At 35.5% G+C, this 17,786-nt stretch overlaps 3 protein-coding genes and 1 pseudogene across 6 annotated transcripts; all 4 read left to right on the forward strand.

Annotated features, from left to right (window-relative positions):
• Nucleotides 1-512: 512 nt before the first annotated feature.
• Nucleotides 513-4,125, forward strand: LOC111438049 (probable glycosyltransferase At3g07620). Of its 3 annotated transcripts, XM_023076017.1 has the most exons (5): nucleotides 513-1,651; nucleotides 1,787-1,992; nucleotides 2,079-2,218; nucleotides 2,653-2,998; nucleotides 3,335-4,125. In XM_023076017.1, the coding sequence occupies exons 1-5, from the start codon at nucleotides 1,240-1,242 to the stop codon at nucleotides 4,001-4,003; spliced, it is 1,773 nt and encodes a 590-aa protein (XP_022931785.1). In that variant the 5' UTR covers nucleotides 513-1,239; the 3' UTR covers nucleotides 4,004-4,125. The 3 variants fall into 3 exon arrangements, with proteins under 3 accessions (XP_022931785.1, XP_022931773.1, XP_022931779.1); XM_023076005.1 differs by having other exon boundaries at nucleotides 513-1,992; XM_023076011.1 differs by having other exon boundaries at nucleotides 513-1,992; nucleotides 2,082-2,218.
• A 666-nt stretch (nucleotides 4,126-4,791) lies between these two features.
• On the forward strand, nucleotides 4,792-10,473 carry LOC111440979 (probable glycosyltransferase At3g07620). Of its 2 annotated transcripts, none has more exons than XR_002710060.1 (5): nucleotides 4,792-6,234; nucleotides 6,321-6,454; nucleotides 6,652-7,000; nucleotides 7,265-10,050; nucleotides 10,267-10,473. XR_002710060.1 is itself a non-coding variant. In XM_023077832.1 (5 exons), the coding sequence occupies exons 2-5, from the start codon at nucleotides 5,431-5,433 to the stop codon at nucleotides 7,931-7,933; spliced, it is 1,956 nt and encodes a 651-aa protein (XP_022933600.1). In that variant the 5' UTR covers nucleotides 4,792-4,949; nucleotides 5,290-5,430; the 3' UTR covers nucleotides 7,934-10,423. The 2 variants fall into 2 exon arrangements, 1 of the variants encoding a protein (XP_022933600.1); XM_023077832.1 differs by having other exon boundaries at nucleotides 4,792-4,949; nucleotides 5,290-6,234; nucleotides 7,265-10,423.
• LOC111434018 lies at nucleotides 8,331-10,473 on the forward strand (annotated as a pseudogene).
• Nucleotides 10,474-13,361: 2,888 nt separating this feature from the next.
• LOC111440123 (ethylene-responsive transcription factor TINY-like) lies at nucleotides 13,362-14,541 on the forward strand. Its single transcript, XM_023077461.1, has one exon. The coding sequence runs from the start codon at nucleotides 13,514-13,516 to the stop codon at nucleotides 14,312-14,314; it is 801 nt and encodes a 266-aa protein (XP_022933229.1). The 5' UTR covers nucleotides 13,362-13,513; the 3' UTR covers nucleotides 14,315-14,541.
• The last annotated feature ends 3,245 nt before the right edge of the window (nucleotides 14,542-17,786 follow it).

Genomic DNA, 17,786 nt, shown 5'->3' on the forward strand with positions numbered 1-17,786 from the left:
CATCGTGCGGGCTTCCCGCTGGGCCCACTATGCCATGCTATGCCAAAAGTGAGAGAAACCCCATCCCTCTCTTTCCTTTTTCGATATTGTCCCACGGGACATGGGGAAGTAAAAAAAAGATCCTAAAAAAGATCCTCCTAAGTTTAAGGATGATCTAAAGTTGAGAGATTTTTTTTTTACTATTTTCTTAAATCTAAAGATTAAATAAATACAATTTTAAATTTTTGAATACTAGATATATAATTAATTTTTAAATTTTAGGAACTGTATTAAATATTTTAAAAATATTTTAGAGATTAAATAAATGCAAACTTAAAAAATTATAGTATTTTATAAAGTTTATGAACACAAATTTAAGATTTATGGATATATTAAATAATTTTTAAAAATTAAAAACTAAATAGAGTTAGAAATAAATTTACAATTTAATTAATTAGATCAAAATCATCATTTATTTAAATTTAATAAAAGCAAAATTATTATTCCACGCCTTTTTAGCTTTTTGACGAGACGCTTGGAACGTAGAAGTTCGGATTCAGAGACGTTCTCTGTTTCTGGTTAGAAATGGGCAGAAATTTCCTTTTTCATCAAAGATTCGAATCTCCTTGATGTACCAGATGAGATTCAGGATTTGCGACTGGAAATAATTGATTCATGCACCAACGGATTTGAGCTCAGCCCCACAGATGGCTCTGTGATAAACTTCCAATGATTGCCGCTTCATTCTCTCTGAAACGGCGGGCCAATCCACGTCCCAACGTTAACGAACTCGTAAGCTGGTCCTCATTCAATATCCCTTCTTGCCTTTCTGGGTGAACTTCGTTTTTTCACTTGTCGTCATCGAGAATCTAGATTCTCCTTCAAAAAGAGTTGGGACCTACCATTTCCCCGGTAAAAGCACTTTACAGATTCTTATAATTTTTCTTTCCCTGATTGCAATGATCTGATGGAGATTTCGATTTTAAGAAACAAGGTATAATTATCAATCATTAGTTCATAATCGATGGGGATTCAGAACTAGTATGGTATATCTAATTTGTATCTGGGAAGAGAGGAATTGGTATATTTTGCACGCGTAAGTTGATTTGTTCGGTATGGTGCTACAGTGTACAGAGAGATTTTTTATTCCGTCTATCGTGCATTGATCTTATTGTGGCTAGCTTTGTTTAATGGAGATATTTGTCTATCAATTGTGCGATTTGGAATACTGACTAGGTAATTGGTTGGATTTTTGGCGTTATGGAGATCCGGCGGCTTCTAATTATCATAATTATGATACTTATTACTCTCTTTTCTTTCCAATATTCTGTGTTTCAGTACACAAAAAGTTTAAACGATAAGGCCTCAACTCTTATGATGGTTCAGAATGTCTGTCATATGAACAATTTAGGACTTTGTAGATTTGATACAGTTGATACGGGTATTAACAACTTGGATACAAAGGAAAATGTTGATTATGATACTAACAAAAAGGTAAGAACAGAAGTTGTTGATTTGACATCAGAATTCTTGAAGAAAGAGTCCGTTGATGAGGAGGAAAAGAGTAATCTGACAGAGGATACTGTCATAAGGGAAACGAATGCAGAATTAAGTTACAGCCCCCTGATGAAGGGAGATGTTTTAGAAGATAGTAACATGACAGCCGATGAAGGTAAAGCCACTAGCAGTCCAGGTGTGAGTGAAATTGGAAATCAAAGCATAGTTGTTTCAAAACAATCCCATGGAACTATGAACAATAGCATTAAAAAGGTTGATCATACATATTCTAACATTTCCGCGACTCCAGATGCATTGGCTGGCCAAGAAGAGGATACCAGAAGCAGTATGGAAGAATTAGAAAACGATGATGGAGTTGTGCTAGGGAAGAAGGATTCAGTTGTCTTGAATGACAGAAAGGGGGGGCCAGACATATCAACATTGAGTGGGCCATTTATATCAATATCCCAAATGTATTCAAAGTTATCAAGGGCTCACAAGTCTTCTTGTTTGAAGGTATGGATTACATTTCGAGGTTCCAGATTTGGGTAACTGTAACCATCTAGAGTTCTAAAATTTTCACTCGTAATGACACTTGGTAGCAGAGGCGGCAATGTCCACAGACATCCCGACGTGATCGTGAACTACACTATGCAAGACGGGAGATTGAAAATTCTTCTGTATTAAGGAGCACTCCAGGAATTAATGCCTCTATTTTCAGAAACATTTCCATTTTTACGAGGTAATCCAATACCTTAAAACATTTGGTGTTTTTCATTTTTCTTGCATCTTCCAATGTTCTTTGGAGACAATGTTGTGGTTAAGCACTCTTGATTCTGCCCAATGCCACTTACATTGAGCTTAGTTTCCTGAACTTTAAATGGTGAATAATACTCCCAAACATATTTGTTCTTTATGGGGAAATGAAAGCAAAAGGTTAACATTTTTGTAAGGTTATATAGTCTACAGTTGAAAGACAAAGGCTAAAAATTTTGTTCTGAACGTTTCTTCCTAAATCCATTTCCAGTTACCAAGCTTTACATTATCTGGGTTGACTTGTTTTATGAGAGGGACAGAGCTCCTTTTGTAGGATTATTTTTGCTCATTCTCTTTTACCTTAGCGAAACATCAATCAACCTTTACTAAGGCAAAGCTTGTGGTTTGTCATCTTTGCAGGAGTTACGAGTTGATGGAAAAAATGCTTAAAGTCTATATATACGAGGAAGGACAAAGACCCATTTTCCATCAGCCTATATTGACTGGAATATATGCCTCAGAAGGATGGTTTATGAAATTATTGGAAGAAAACAAAAAGTTTACTGTGAAGGACCCTGAGAAAGCTCATTTATTTTATTTGCCCTTCAGTTCACAGTTCCTAAGGGTCGCATTTGGAAACAAATTCCGCAACAAGAGGGATCTACAAAAGCTTCTCAGGAAGTACATTGACTTAATTGGGAAGAAGTATCCTTTTTGGAAAAGAAATGGAGGATCAGACCATTTTCTTGTTGCTTGTCATGACTGGGTAGACATTCTTCAATCTCGCTAATCATATCAATTTAGCTTCAGTTCATTATTTGACAGTAATGCTTATGTGAATCAAATACTAGCCTAGATGAAAATGAGTTTTCTTGCTAATTGTTTTGTAACAACCTGAAACTTATTGGATGTGTTGTTTTATGTCTTCCTAGTAATTAATGTTCTTTGCATTTGGATTGAGAGGAATAATAGATCAAGTGAGATCATTTGGAAACTGGTTAGGTTTAACGCTCTTTATGAGTTTCATATTCTTTCATTGCTTTCAATGGAAGTGTGGTTTCCTGATGCTTTGTAATTATTGACTGATATAGATCAATTTCAGGCTCCCAAGCTCACAAAGCGTTTGGTGAAGAACTGCATCCGAGCACTCTGCAATGCAAATGCTGCTGCAGACTTCGAAATTGGAAAAGACACCAGTTTACCAGTAACTTTTGTACATTCAATCGACAACCCCATAGACGATATTGGTGGGAAACCTCCTTCCGAAAGGACCACGTTGGCCTTCTTTGCTGGGAGCATGCACGGTTATCTCCGGCCTATTCTTCTACACTACTGGGAAAGCAAAGAACCTGACATGATGATTGTTGGCCCAATGCCTCATAGCATTGAAGGGAAAAGTGCCTACATGAAGCAAATGAAGAGAAGCAAGTATTGCATATGTGCTCGAGGCTATCAAGTTCATACGCCTCGGGTGATCGAAGCAATTCTCAACGAGTGCTTCCCTGTGATTATATCAGATAATTACGTCCCTCCCTTCTTCGAGGTATTGAATTGGGAATCATTCTCGGTGTTTGTTAAAGAGAGAGATATACCGAATTTGAGAGACATTCTCCTCTCAATCCCAGAGAAGAACTACCTTGCAATGCATTCAAGAGTGAAAATGGTGCAACAACACTTCCTATGGCACGAAAAGCCTGCAAAGTATGATGCATTTCACATGATCCTTCATTCAATTTGGTACACGAGAGTGTTTGAGATCAAAACCAACTGACATAGGCAAAGTTTGATTCTGGATTTAACAAGACACTCAATTGTTACAAGGGTAGGCCTCATCCATGTTCCTAATGTAGTTTATACAAGTCTTGAATGAGGGAAAGAAATTAGTTTTGGTTACTTGAGATTTTTCTACCATGTTTATATACATATGGATTAGAATTAGGCTGGGGCGCGGATGGTTTAAACTCTCATTCTTGTTTAAACTCTCATTCTTATGATCATCATATATGGTATATAAATTTTGAGAACTATTTACCATTTTAAATGTGGATGGTCTAATCTCTTATTCTTATGATAGTCATATATTTTGAGATAATTTTTAGATACTCCTTACCATTTTAAAGGTAGATTGTTTAATCTGTCGTTCTTATTATGATCATCATTTTTAGGTAATGTTTACCATTCTAAAGACGAGTTGTTTATTTTCTTATTCTTATGATCATGTATATAAATTTTGAGATGATTTTGAAATATAAGATAAATAGAGATGGAAATGTGAAATTAAATAATGTATAAAACATTTAATTAATTGACAAGGAGTGTTTATAAATGTTTTAATTACTTGTGGTACTTGCAATTATTTTTATAAATTAATCTTACTAAATCTTTCGGGAGAGGTAAAAGAAATGGTTCATAAATAATATACTTGTCACGTCAATTAAAGAAGCTTTAGCTAATGATTTCTGAAATAACCTGGCATATATTTTAAATGAAAGATTTCATTTTAATAAAATAAAAAGATACAGATAATGATATAAGGATATAAATAATTTAGCCTCCCATCAAATTTGGCGGACTCGACGACACAGTTCTCAGAAGTCTGAATCACTTCAAAACAAGCGATGAAGATGATCACCGTTGTACGGACGGTACCGACGAAGCTTGAAAGTTGAAAGGCTGCTTACATAGCTCATAGGATTGAAGAGGCTACAGCTTCAGAGGTAAAGAAAGCTCGAGCTTAGCTGAACATCCAACTTTCTTTTTGATTTCGCAAACACTTCGTTCTCTTCTGTTTTGGTCGGAGTAACACTGAATTTCGAATTCTCTGTCCGCTTGATGTTTTAGCTGCAATTTTGAATGTTTGTGATTTTCATCTCATTCCCCTGCGATCGATAAGGTTTCTGAGAAATGTCTTCTCAAAATTGGTGCTAATTGCTGGTAACTGAATTAGCTCATAATTTTTCGTCATGATTTAGCTGTCTATTGTCAACCGTAGTTCATAAGCTAATTCAGATTTGTTTGATAACTGTGGGTTTTCCTTTTTCACGCATTGGTATCTAGTTGCTGCAAGGTGCATGATGATCGTATGCGACTGCTCCAAGTTGATGTGGTTTTTTAAAATTGGGAGTCCAATGTGATCCCGAGCTTCTTCAAGTTATCGGAATATTTTATAGATATTGGTTGCTTCCCACGGTTCCTTATATGGCTATTCATATTTGTACAAACTTGTTTCATGGTATCAAAATCCGGAGGCTGCTTATTATGATAGCCATCATAATTTCAATTCTCATTGTTTCCCAGTGCTACGTTTATCCTTATGCGAAAAAATCTTTCCTACCACTTGATGTAAAGAGCTCAGACATTATGAGTCTTCAAAATATCACTAGTTTAAACCATTCAGAAGTTCATTTCCTGTATACTGTCACTCATGTGAAAAATAGGAAGGAAAGAACTGAGTACATTACTGAAAAGAAGGGAGAAAGAGGATTTGGTTTGACTTTGGATGCTGCTAATAGCATGCCATATGAGAATGGTACACCATTTGAAGAGACTTCGGCAATGCCAGATGGAAATTCTACTGTTGATAATGACATTGGGAGTGGGACGGTAGAGTTTGGTTATAATCCCCCCATAAAGGAAAAAATTTTAGACAACAGTTACAAGAGAGTTGTTGAAGGTGAAGACAGCAGCAATCTAAATACGAGTAAAATGAGAAACCATATTTCTTTTGTCTCAAATCAATCTCAAGAGTTAATTGTAGATCCAAGAAAATCTGACTTGTCTTCTGCTCAAAACACATCTTCCATTCCAGAAGACCGTTTCGGTAGAACTGAGGAAATAGTTACAAAGGATACAAGGTCTGAGCAAGCGAAGAATGTTTTCGATACCTTGGATGGACTTGCACGGTATGACATATCGACTTTGAAGAGTCCTGAGATGCCACCAATATCAATATCTCAAATGAACGCATTGTTGTCTCTAAGTCATACTTCTCCTTGTTCGAAGGTATAGATTTCAACTTAAGGTTCCAATTAGATCATTGACAAAAACTCGACTCTAACACTTGTACTGCTGATTTTACTTGGTAGTAGAAGCCACAGTGTCGTTTGTCTTCTTCACGTGATCGTGAACTTCTACATGCAAGACTGGAGATTGAGAAAGCCACTGCTGTTGTGAACAGCCCAGGAATTATTTCTGTTTTCCGAAATGTTTCTATGTTCAAGAGGTAATATTTTCTAAACATTGTTTGGTTCATACTGCCTAGACATGTAGCAGTGGCCTGGCATTTAGTCTATCCCATCGGCTATCATCTTCGTTGATCCTGTGTCTTCAATGTCAATTAGCTTATTGTGAAAATTTGGATACTGTGACCAGTACCAACATTAACCAGGATGAAGCGTATATTGCGTGTTCCCTTTGCAGGAGTTATGACTTGATGGAAAAAACGCTTAAAGTTTATATCTACAAGGAAGGAGAAAAGCCTATTTTCCATCAACCTCGGATGAGAGGGATATATGCCTCAGAAGGATGGTTTATGAAATTGATGAAAGAGAATAAAAAATTTGTTGCAAAGAATCCCAAGAAGGCTCACTTGTTCTATTTACCTTTCAGTTCGCAGTTACTAAGGAGTGCACTTTCTGAACAAAATTCCCAAGGTCGAAAGAACCTAGAGGAACGTCTAGGGAACTATGTCAACTTAATTAGGAGAAACCACCAATTCTGGAACAGAACTGGAGGTGCTGATCATTTTCTTGTTGCTTGTCACGACTGGGTATGTATTCTATACAGAATTTAGATTTATCGACAATGTCTTGTTCAAGTATTTTGTTGCTTATCTTGGAAACTCTTTTCATGTCATCCTTTGAAGTAGCTGAGGCTTGTTTGCTTTGTATTCTGTGGACAGTGTTCCGTGTGTCCGAAACCCTGACTTGAGCATAAATAGTTCAGTTACAATTTGTTGTCATCTTAAATATCTTGTTGGAGTCTGCTTCCTAGTAGTCTAGTTATCATTTATTTTCAATACATTCAATTTCAGGCCTCCAAACTTACAAGGAAGTATATGAAGAACTGCATCAGAGCTCTCTGCAATGCAAACGCTGCTAGAGGCTTTCAAATTGGGAAGGACACTAGCTTACCAGTTACAAATATACATTTGACAAAGGACCCTGATATAACTACTGGAGCAAAACCTCCTTCAGACAGGACTACATTAGCCTTCTTTGCTGGGGGTATGCACGGTTATCTCCGACCAATACTGCTTCATTACTGGGAAAATAAAGAACCTGACATGAAAATTTTTGGCCCAATGGCACGCGATGCTGAAGGGAAAAGAATCTATAGGGAGCACATGAAAAATAGTAAGTATTGCATATGTGCGAGGGGATATGAAGTTCATACTCCTCGAGTGGTTGAGGCCATTCTAAACGCATGTGTTCCAGTTTTCCTATCAGATAATTACGTGCCTCCTTTCTTTGAGGTATTAAACTGGGAATCATTCTCAGTATTTGTTCAAGAGAAAGAGATCTCTAATTTGAGAAATATTCTGCTCTCAATTCCTGAGGAGGACTACCTTGTCATGCATGCAAGACTGAAAATAGTTCAAAAGCATTTCATTTGGAACAAAATTCCGGTGAAGTATGATTTATTTCATATGATCCTTCACTCAGTATGGTATACTCGAGTTTTTCAGATGCAAACCAATTGATTTAGGTAGCATCAGATTCTGGTGTCAGAAAGCCACAAATGTCGAATGAATAAGAAGACTGTGAAGGGGAAGCAAAAGGATGTAGTGTAAATATGCCGAGCTTCCATAACATCGTACGCCCTCCAGATAGAGATGAAGCTTAGCTTGAATCTCTCTAATCATATGGTGGAATTCTTGAGGGATATATTTGCAAATGGTTCCATCTTGTAAATGAGTTCGATGACTCATTAGTTTCATATTCCATACCAAGTTTTGAGTTCCCCTTAGAACAGTTTGTGAAACCAAATGATACCGTCACTTAAGGGAACGAGTTAGAAGATTTTGGTGCAATGGATTGGATTTTGGTGAGTTAGAAGAATTTAAAAACTTATCATTGCGAAAGCCTGAGAATATAGATATGACTTTCAATTCTTCAACCGCCATGCTACCGATCCCAGCTTCACCTGTTAACACAGTTCATTCAGAGAACTTGATATCAAATATAAGCTCATCAGTCTCAGAAACCGATTCTAAAAGCACAACTAAACGGAAGAAGATGAAGAGTGAAATGCCACCGAAGTCCATAACTTCACTAGAAGAGATGAACAGGATGTTTGTGTTAGTTTTGAATTGTTCGTTTGATGATCTTATATTATGCTGGGTTTTAATCTTGTTCTTGCTTTGCGTGGAGACCAATGAGTTCCTCTTTACGTGATCAGGAAAATTATTCTGCCAAGTCCTATATGTGCGTAATTCTCATAACAGGACAAATTACGTCAATTTTTTGAAGGAATACTCGGAAAATATTGCAGCCAAATATCCATACTGGAATGGAACTGGTGGAGCAGATCATTTTCTTGTTGCATGCCATGATTGAGCGCTGCTTAAAAGCACTTTGCAATACTGATGTAACGGTTGCCTTCAAAATTGGATGAGATATGTCTCTTCCAGAAACTTATGTAGCGAGAAATCTTCTTAGAGATATTGGAGGAAAACCTGCTTCACAAAGACATGTTCATGCCTTTTATGGTGGGAATATACATGGTTATGTCTTAACCCTGATATGAAGATCTTTGGTCCAATGCCTCATGGTATTGCAAGCAAAATGAGTTACATTCAGCATATGAAGAGCAGCAAATACTGCATCTGCCCAAAGGGTTACGAGCTCAATAGTCCACGGGTTGTTGACGCAATCTTTTATGAGTGTGTACCTGTGATCATATCAGACAATTTCGTGCCACCATTTTTTGAGGTGTTGAATTGGGAAGCATTTTCAGTGATTGTTGCAGAAAAGGATATTCCCTACTTACAACAACATACTGCTTTCTTTCAATACTAAACGACAGATATCTCGAGATGCAACTCCGAGTCAGGAAAGTACATAAGCGCTACCTTTGGCATGCCAAGCCCTTGAAGTATGACATTACCCTTCATTCATTCTGGTATAACACAGTGTTTCAGATAAAGATGTTGTAAGTGCTCCATTGAAGATATGAAGGAAATCCATGAAACTCTAAAATAACTGCACAGAACAAAATGACTCCTTTGCAGCTTCTCTTTGGAAAAAAATCTGCTTAAACCTCGGTGGGATCATGTCAAGGACCTTGAAAATGGACTGCAACTGTGGCAGTGTTCTTGTATATAGCAGACTGGTAAAACAAAACTATGATTATTTGTCAATATTGCAGTAGAAATCCTGATTTCCGTTCAGCAACCTCTGCATCTGGCTGTGAGACTTCAGGTTTCAAATCATACTGCCCTCTACCTCGTCGACGTAGGAAGCCATTTTCCAGGACCACAATGGAAGTTATTACTCGTTCTTTGGGTCATCATCAACCACATCCATCCAAAGCAATAAATGTTTTCACTCACTGGGTCCATCCAGACCAATTGAAGAGAGACCCACATTCAAGAACCGTATCTCTGAGATCGGAATCAGATACTCAGGCATATATGATCTCTAATATGGCACCACAACACGAAGCTTCCTATGAAGAACAGGGGCAATGTGGAATGGGCGATGATGTTAATGAACTTGGTGGGTTGCTGTCAACAAACGAAGGGACCCTGATTATCAGATATTTAAAAGATCTTCCACAGGCTCTACTACTCTCATGAAACTTCAGATGATCATACAGGTACCAACAATAAACTAGAATCAAAATATTAGCGATTGTGGGTCCCTGTGAATTTAGTGATCTTTGCTTCAAAATGGAAAAAAAAAATGGTGGGGATTGCAAAATTAGGTGTTCTGAATGAGAGCATATGGTTATAATGATGGCCTGATGAGGTTCTTCCTTCTGGGTCCTTCCTTCTTTTCTCATAACTCCAATAACCATAATAAATTTTGACAGATTTGAAGTGTCCCTATTTCATTAAAGGATGGAAATTTGCCAGCCTACCAGGATTAAGTTTCCCAGTCCCATATCCACCATTATTGGATAGGGTGAATTTCAAGTCCAATCAGAACTCATTTTTTACTATGCAATGATTCTGATCCAAATTTGTCGTCTTGAAGGACCATTTTGTGGTAAATAAATGCACAATTGACTGTTGAGCTACCATATCTGTTTGCTTTTTTACTTCACAGACATGCATGATCCATAAATAAAAAAGAAAAACTCAAATTTAAAGTCTTTGGCAGCTATTTGTACTCATTCCACAATAACCCTGTTGCTTTCTGGTTGTAAATAATTGAATCCTTTATTGACCGTCTCCTCTGACTTCTGTATCCTTTTCTTCTATTTCAGAATACAATAATTTTTTACTATATTTAGGTTAACACTATACTTCTTTCTAACTTTATACACACATTTTTAGGTACAAAACAAATATATCTCAAACTTTGTCACTTGTTTCCAAATTACTCTTATATTTGTCTCTTATATTTGTTTACATTCTAACAGATTGCTACGTCAAGATAATTTTACAACGTTTGTCATTTTAAAAAATAAATATCTTGGACATGGAGAACACATGGAGTTCCATGTGATGGAGATAAAATAATCAAGAAATTGGATTAAAAAAATACAATATTTATTTAACTAGAAAATAAAAGATAGATGGGTCCACATATTAAATGGATCATAGGGTTGAATCCATGAGGTAATGGGCTAGTATTGAAGCTTCAATCACTATCCACATTAATATCCTTGCACAATTATGAAATAAATGTTTGTATGTTTCTCTCATTTTTCATACTTTCGCCTTTCAAATTATGTTCTAATTAATGACCATGTATTTTTATGCCTCGTTAAATTGAATTATTCATTCGAGTTAAAATTATTTCCTTTCATCTCGTCAGTTTTCTTATCATATTTTCTCCCCCAACGTTTTTAATACCTAAATAATCGTGCTTCATCTATTTATATAAAGCAACTACTCAATAGTCGTTAGCCCTAGACGTTTAAAATTTTTAAAAAATATATTAGAAATATTTTGATCGATATATTTACACAAATTTAGGAATTCGTCTCAATCATTATCCCCTCTTTTGACTTTAGTGCTAGTGGAAAACAAGGTATGTACCTTCCCAAGTTCTATAGGTTAATTCCATAAATAAATAAACACGTACAATTTGAGTACATCGACTCAATTTTCGAATTCATGATTTTGACCTAATAATCATAATAATTAATAAATTAAAAAAAAAAAAACATGATGAAAGCCAAATGAAATGAATGATTATTCAATGGGACAGATGAATGACATTAGATGCATTAAAATGAAACATTATAGTTATGTCATTAATTTATAATCAATAATTTCAACAACAATTTAAACATGCCTTCAAACTCCACACCTAATCTTTTATCATTTAAATAAATGGACAAAATAATGGCATCATTAAATATATTATTCTATGCTTTTAACAAATATATTACTCCGATATTTAAAAGTATAAGAACCGAATGAAATAAATTTGAAAATGATGAATAAAAGTTACCGGAGTGAAAAATGGATGAAAAATAAAAGCACATGTTTGGCAATGATGTGGGAATTAAATATGTCTCGATATGAACGTGACTATAGTACTAGATTTTGTCAACTTAATTTAATGTACGCTATGATCTGAATAAAGTTATTTTAAAAAAAAAAAAAAGAAATAAAGAAATCGACTGGTTTTTATTAAATGGGTAAGAATATGGTATGGTTATTATTAAAAAGAGTATATTAAAAAATGATGCGAATTCCGTTACTGTAAAGAATATTAATTTTACAATATGGTTTGGGAGACCAAAACGACTGCAACCATTTAACCAACACCATGCCCTTCAATAGTGTCTAATTTATTATTATTGGACCCTCTTTATTTATTTGTTTTTTTTTTACTTTGGTTTTTTAAATTATTTGATTAAGACTATACAATAGGGTGATTGTCGTTCTTGAATCGTTTCTTAGGACTACTTTGTATATTTATTTATTTCAATTAATTTTTGAGAAAATCGTGCTTGTTTAATACTGGCTACCGTTTTCCCCTTGTTTTATAATCTTTTGAAGTAACTCGAAATCTCTTACATTTACAATTCATGACGCATTACTAATATCAATTACAAACGTTAAATATTCTTAACGAGTGGAATTGACTCAACCAAAAAAATATAAACCCACAACAACTTTGATGATTTGGGTTGAATATGCGAGTTACGAAGCCATATGAATAAAATAATATTGTTTATAATAATTAAAATTAAAGAAAAGGGCATGTGTTATTGGTGTTTAAATAAAGAAAGTAGTAGGGTACAAATTAAATTTAGAAGTATTAGGGAAATTTGTGTGCTAAAATAGTGGGTATAAGCTTGGAAACACCAACACGCTTCATAACAAGAATTTGCAGTCTAAGGCAACATCACCCACACACCAAACAACCCCAATTCATTGAATTTGTACATAAATAACAACCAAACTTCATGCTCTCTTCCTCTCCTTCTACATTAAATTACAACTCCAATTATTCATCCCTAACCCACAATAACCAAGCCCTTTTTCTTTCGCTTCTTTCCTCTTCAAATCTTCTCGAGTCTTTTATAAATAAAGAATAATCTCTATTGATATGAACTCCACATAAAAATGTTAAATGTATACGGACTCTCATTTTATTCATTTCACCCCACCCCTTTTTTAAAAGATGAGAAAGAAAATAACCCGAAATTGTCCCACACGACCATGAATCCAGGCTGTGAGGGTTCATCTCCCCCAACTCTTTGTACCTTCACCGTCCTTCCCTCCCCTAATAATAACTAATATCATTTTTTTTCTTTTTCTATAAATAATAATAATATATATTAATATTGAGATCTTTATTTGTAAGAGACACGGGAAAGACCGATACGAATGATGGGAAAGAGGGTGGTGGGTGAGACTGAGAGAGAAAGTGAGAAATATTATTTTTATTTAAAATAATAATAATAATAAGAATTATTGGAAAGAGAAATACTCGTCTACACCCGCTTCTATTACAATCCCTGTGCATGATAAACGCACAGTGACCAAGGGCATCGATGCCTCCTTTTATATATATATATATATATATATATATAAGCCCTTTTATACCCATTCGTGTAGGGGTGACTTCCAATTTCTAATAATACCCTTTTATCAATGGCTCGCCTTATCGTTCACAATGACCCTGCAATTTTCAACTCTTCCTCTTCTTCTTCCTCCTCCTCGTCGTCGGCGTCGTCGGTTGAGATCGATCAGGCAGGGGCGGCGATTGCGGTTGACTCGAACCGGAAACGGGCGAAGCGGCCCAGGGAAACTAGCAACGGTAACAGCAAGCACCCGGTTTTCCGTGGGGTCCGAATGAGGGCATGGGGGAAATGGGTTTCCGAAATTCGCGAGCCCCGAAAGAAGAGCAGGATCTGGCTCGGCACTTTCTCCACCCCTGAAATGGCCGCACGTGCCCACGACGTCGCCGCTTTAACTATCAAAGGCAACTCCGCCATTCTCAACTTCCCCCAACTTGCCCATCAGTTCCCTCGCCCCGCTTCCAACTCCCCCCGCGACGTCCAGGCCGCCGCCGCCAAAGCTGCCTCCATGGAACTCCCCACCCCTCCCCTGCCTACGCCCTCGTCCTCGTCTCCCTCCCCCTCCTCCTCCTCCTCCTCCTCCTCTTCCTCTTCCGGTTTGTGTCCGTCGACGCCGGAGGAATTGAGCGAAATCGTGGAGCTTCCAAGCTTGGGGACGAGTTACGAAACAACCGAATTGGGGAAAGAGTTCGTATTCGCTGACTCATTGGAAGGTTGGCTTTATTCTTACCCATGGTATAACAGAGTGAGCAATGTAGAAGAAGAAGAAGAAGAAGATTACAGGTTGTTCGGAGACCAGATTTCAATGGCGGATTATACACACACTTGGATTCCCACTACCACACCCTTCGAAACATTCTTGTGGCCACATTAAACTAAATCACCCTCACCTCCATTCTTCTTCCCCCAAATCTAAATTTTGCTTGTAAAACTAAACATTTTCTTCCAAACCTCTGTTTTTCTTATTAAAAAAAAATAGTAATAATAATGTAAGGATTTGGGGTTTGAGGCGTAATTGAATTAATCATCAATTTCGCCTCCCTCTGTTCATATAAATTTGTGTGTAATCTCTGTTTACGCTCTAATTAATCAATTTCTCTCTCTGTTTGTGTTTAATCAAATGGGAGAAATGGAATTAAAAAGAAATCACAATCTTTGTTTAATCTTAATGGCCCCTTAATCGTAATGTCATTGCTCCACGTGGTTCACAGCTTCGGATGCGTTACATTTTATTATTATTATTATTATTATCAGATTTTAATTAGGGTTAGATTAGTAAATGTAAGTAAGTTAGTTATGAAGAAAAAAGGTATTTAAATAATGGAATAGAATTATTAGCGGATTAATTAATTGGTTGGTTATAGCGAGGTTCAATTATTGATCAGAAATTTATGAATATCAAAATCTAAATGAAATCTCCAATGTGAATAACATGAATTTAATCTCTCCCTTTTTTTCTACTGATTTTGTATGGTACCATAATATAAAGTAAAGTTGATATGTGACCATAGATTAGACCAAAACAAAACAAATAATTTCTTTACTAAATTATTAGATGCATCCCTATTATATTGTTTTTTCTTCCTCTATTCATTTATTAAATGCATAGCTATTAATAATTTATATATATTACATATTAAATTTCATTAAATGCCAATTTAAGAGTGATTTTAAGTATTTTTTATGCCGTTGAATTATGTCAAATTTAGGTTGACTCATATTGATATCTATATTGATATCTATGAACCTTTAGTAATAAATGTATACCACAGTTAAAAATATTTGTAATCCGTGTGACACTAAATTTTTAATGTGCTATAGGAGAATAATTGGAAGTCAAACTCCCCACATTTTGCGAACTAAGGTAAGATACGTATTAATTAGATAAAAGGTTAATTAAGGTGTTAATGGAAGGGGAAAGAAAGTTGACCTTGGATTTGGGAAGCAATTAATTGGGATTTACTAAGGTAAGTAAAACTGAGTTGTATTCAGTTTAATCATGAATTAAATACAGAGATTTAGCATAACCATGAATTAAAAATGAGTAATCTAAGAACAAAACCATGTCTTAGAGATTTGTGACTCAATAATTGCGTCAACTGCAATCCCACGTGCTTGGCATGCGCCAGCTCTTATCTCTGTTTCTTTGTCAAATAAAATCTACTTTATTTCTTTACTTACAGATTTATATATATATATTTTTTATTATTATATATCACTAGTTTCAAGTTTAGTCTAGGATTGGACAAAATTAAAAGGTTAAAAAAATTATATGGGGTGGAGCCCAAATTAATGGAGAATACGTTATAATTAGGTGTTAATTAATAAATGAAAATTAAGAAGATTTTGGTCATTATCTTAATTACCATAATTTAATTGGTCACCAAAAAAACATTCATATATAATAATAAATATAGCTCCCACTTACCCAACAATAATAATAATAATTAACTACTTTTTCAAATCCATTTAATTTAATTTAATTGGGATAATGAGTTAGTAGTATTATTATTGATTGGTTAATGAGATTGGGGATGAAATGAATGGAGTATGTGCATTGCTATGAGTATCACCATGATTTGACATTAACTACACGACCAAACCAACCAACCAACACTAATTAATTAAACCTATGTGGTTTTATTACTTTTTAATTCACCTAATCAATCTCCTAATTAAAACTTTAGCACTATATAATACAAACCCAGCCTCACTATATATTAAAACTTTATTAATACATACAAATACTGTTCTCTCTCTCTCAACCCACTGAGAGGAAAGAGACAAATTCCACCTTTCCACTTGCCCATATGCCCAACTCATTTCATTACAACTCTGTCTCGATGTCTGATTCCGATTTTGAATGAGTTGGAACTAATCATATGTTGTTCGAGTTATCAATTCAATTTGTAAATATAATATACATATTAGCAGATGATTTTTAAGATTTGTACTCGTGGCCAACAAATTATACTTCTGTCATAGGACCAAATTGTTGTTTCTAGATTTTATTTTTGCATTTTATTTCAAAATATATTGACATTTTTTTGTTTTGTTTTTTTTTTTTTGTGAATTTAAATGGAAGTGACATAAAAATAAGAATAAAAGTGAGGAGGGATTTAGGTAGAGCTATGTGAACACATTGAATGTTAATTAATAAAGAGTTTAGATTTAATATTAAATGGGGGATGGTCATAGAAGCGTGCACGTGGACGAGACCGGACTCGGGTCCATCGAGGAAACCTTCGCGGCGGTGGCGCCGGAGCAGTGCTGGGGTGGAAACGCTGCTATTCCACTAAGTAGCGGCGGAGGTGGCGGAGGTGGTTTAGGGTTTACAGAGGAACAGACAGTGACAGGGTAACAGAAGAGGAAGAGTAAACAGTAAATGTCGGCAGTGCAGGTGAGTGCACGTGGCTTTCAGGTAAGGGGAGAGGGATGACTGGTAACTGGCCATTGCCGGTTTTAAGATGCCACCCCACCTGGATTCTCACTGCTACTTTTTGTTTTATATTTTCAAGATTTGCGGCTCTCTGACATTACATTATATTATTACCCTTCAAATCTATTAGTATATTTATTTATTTGAAAATCTTTTGACTCTCTTTCTCTCTCCTTAATTATTTTTTATCTTAATAAAATATAATTGTATTTGAACAAAGATATTATATTTATTTATTTATTTATTTATTTATACAGATATGTAATCGTACTAAAATCTATTTATTTAATAAAAGGACACAGCGAAGGAAATTTCCTTAAAGCCGTATTTATTACATTTTTGCACTGAAAAAATTAATCATTTTATAATAAAATCTTTAAATATATAATTTAACTTTTATGAAGCAACCTAGGAGGAGGAGGTCAAGATTTTAATGATATGAAAAGAAGTTTATTTAATTTTTTGCTTTCCTGCAAAATTATGTACGGCAAACATTTTATTTAACCATAGAATAAAATTAAATTTAAAAAGGGAATTAAAATTGGGAACACATTGATTGATTGCGACGAATGAGATGCCGACACGAAGTCAAAATCCGAAATGGCAGAGAGTAGCTTGGAAGTAGCTTTCCATGAACGTTCCGATCGTGCGGTGAGGTCCCATCGCCTCAGCCGTCACAATCATGCCCGCAAAACTAGTCGGTTTCCGGCGACTTTTAACGGATCTTACAACTTTTGATCATATTTAAATGTTTTTTTTGAATTAAACAAAAATGAACTTTTTAATTTTTTTGTTAACGAATGGTTAGAGGTGTAGAGAGGGTGGTGTTGAGTGGTGGGGCGGTGGCGGTGGTCGGGGAGGTAGGCGGCAGCGTGGGGACCTGAAAAATATGGGGGAGGGGGGGGGG

Source organism: Cucurbita moschata, unplaced genomic scaffold (assembly GCF_002738365.1).
Source record: "Cucurbita moschata cultivar Rifu unplaced genomic scaffold, Cmos_1.0 Cmo_Scf00003, whole genome shotgun sequence".
NCBI lineage: Eukaryota > Viridiplantae > Streptophyta > Magnoliopsida > Cucurbitales > Cucurbitaceae > Cucurbita > Cucurbita moschata.

Coding starts and splice junctions, on each gene's coding strand:
- LOC111440123 (XM_023077461.1), top strand. CDS start 13,514: ATGGCTCGCCTTATCGTTCACAATGACCCTGCAATTTTCAACTCTTCC.
- LOC111438049 (XM_023076005.1), top strand. CDS start 1,240: ATGGAGATCCGGCGGCTTCTAATTATCATAATTATGATACTTATTACT. Junction 1,993..2,078: donor ACAAGTCTTCTTGTTTGAAG/GTATGGATTACA, acceptor GACACTTGGTAG/CAGAGGCGGCAATGTCCACA. Junction 2,999..3,334: donor TTGTTGCTTGTCATGACTGG/GTAGACATTCTT, acceptor GATCAATTTCAG/GCTCCCAAGCTCACAAAGCG.
- LOC111440979 (XM_023077832.1), top strand. CDS start 5,431: ATGGCTATTCATATTTGTACAAACTTGTTTCATGGTATCAAAATCCGG. Junction 6,235..6,320: donor ATACTTCTCCTTGTTCGAAG/GTATAGATTTCA, acceptor ACTTGGTAGTAG/AAGCCACAGTGTCGTTTGTC. Junction 7,001..7,264: donor TTGTTGCTTGTCACGACTGG/GTATGTATTCTA, acceptor ATTCAATTTCAG/GCCTCCAAACTTACAAGGAA.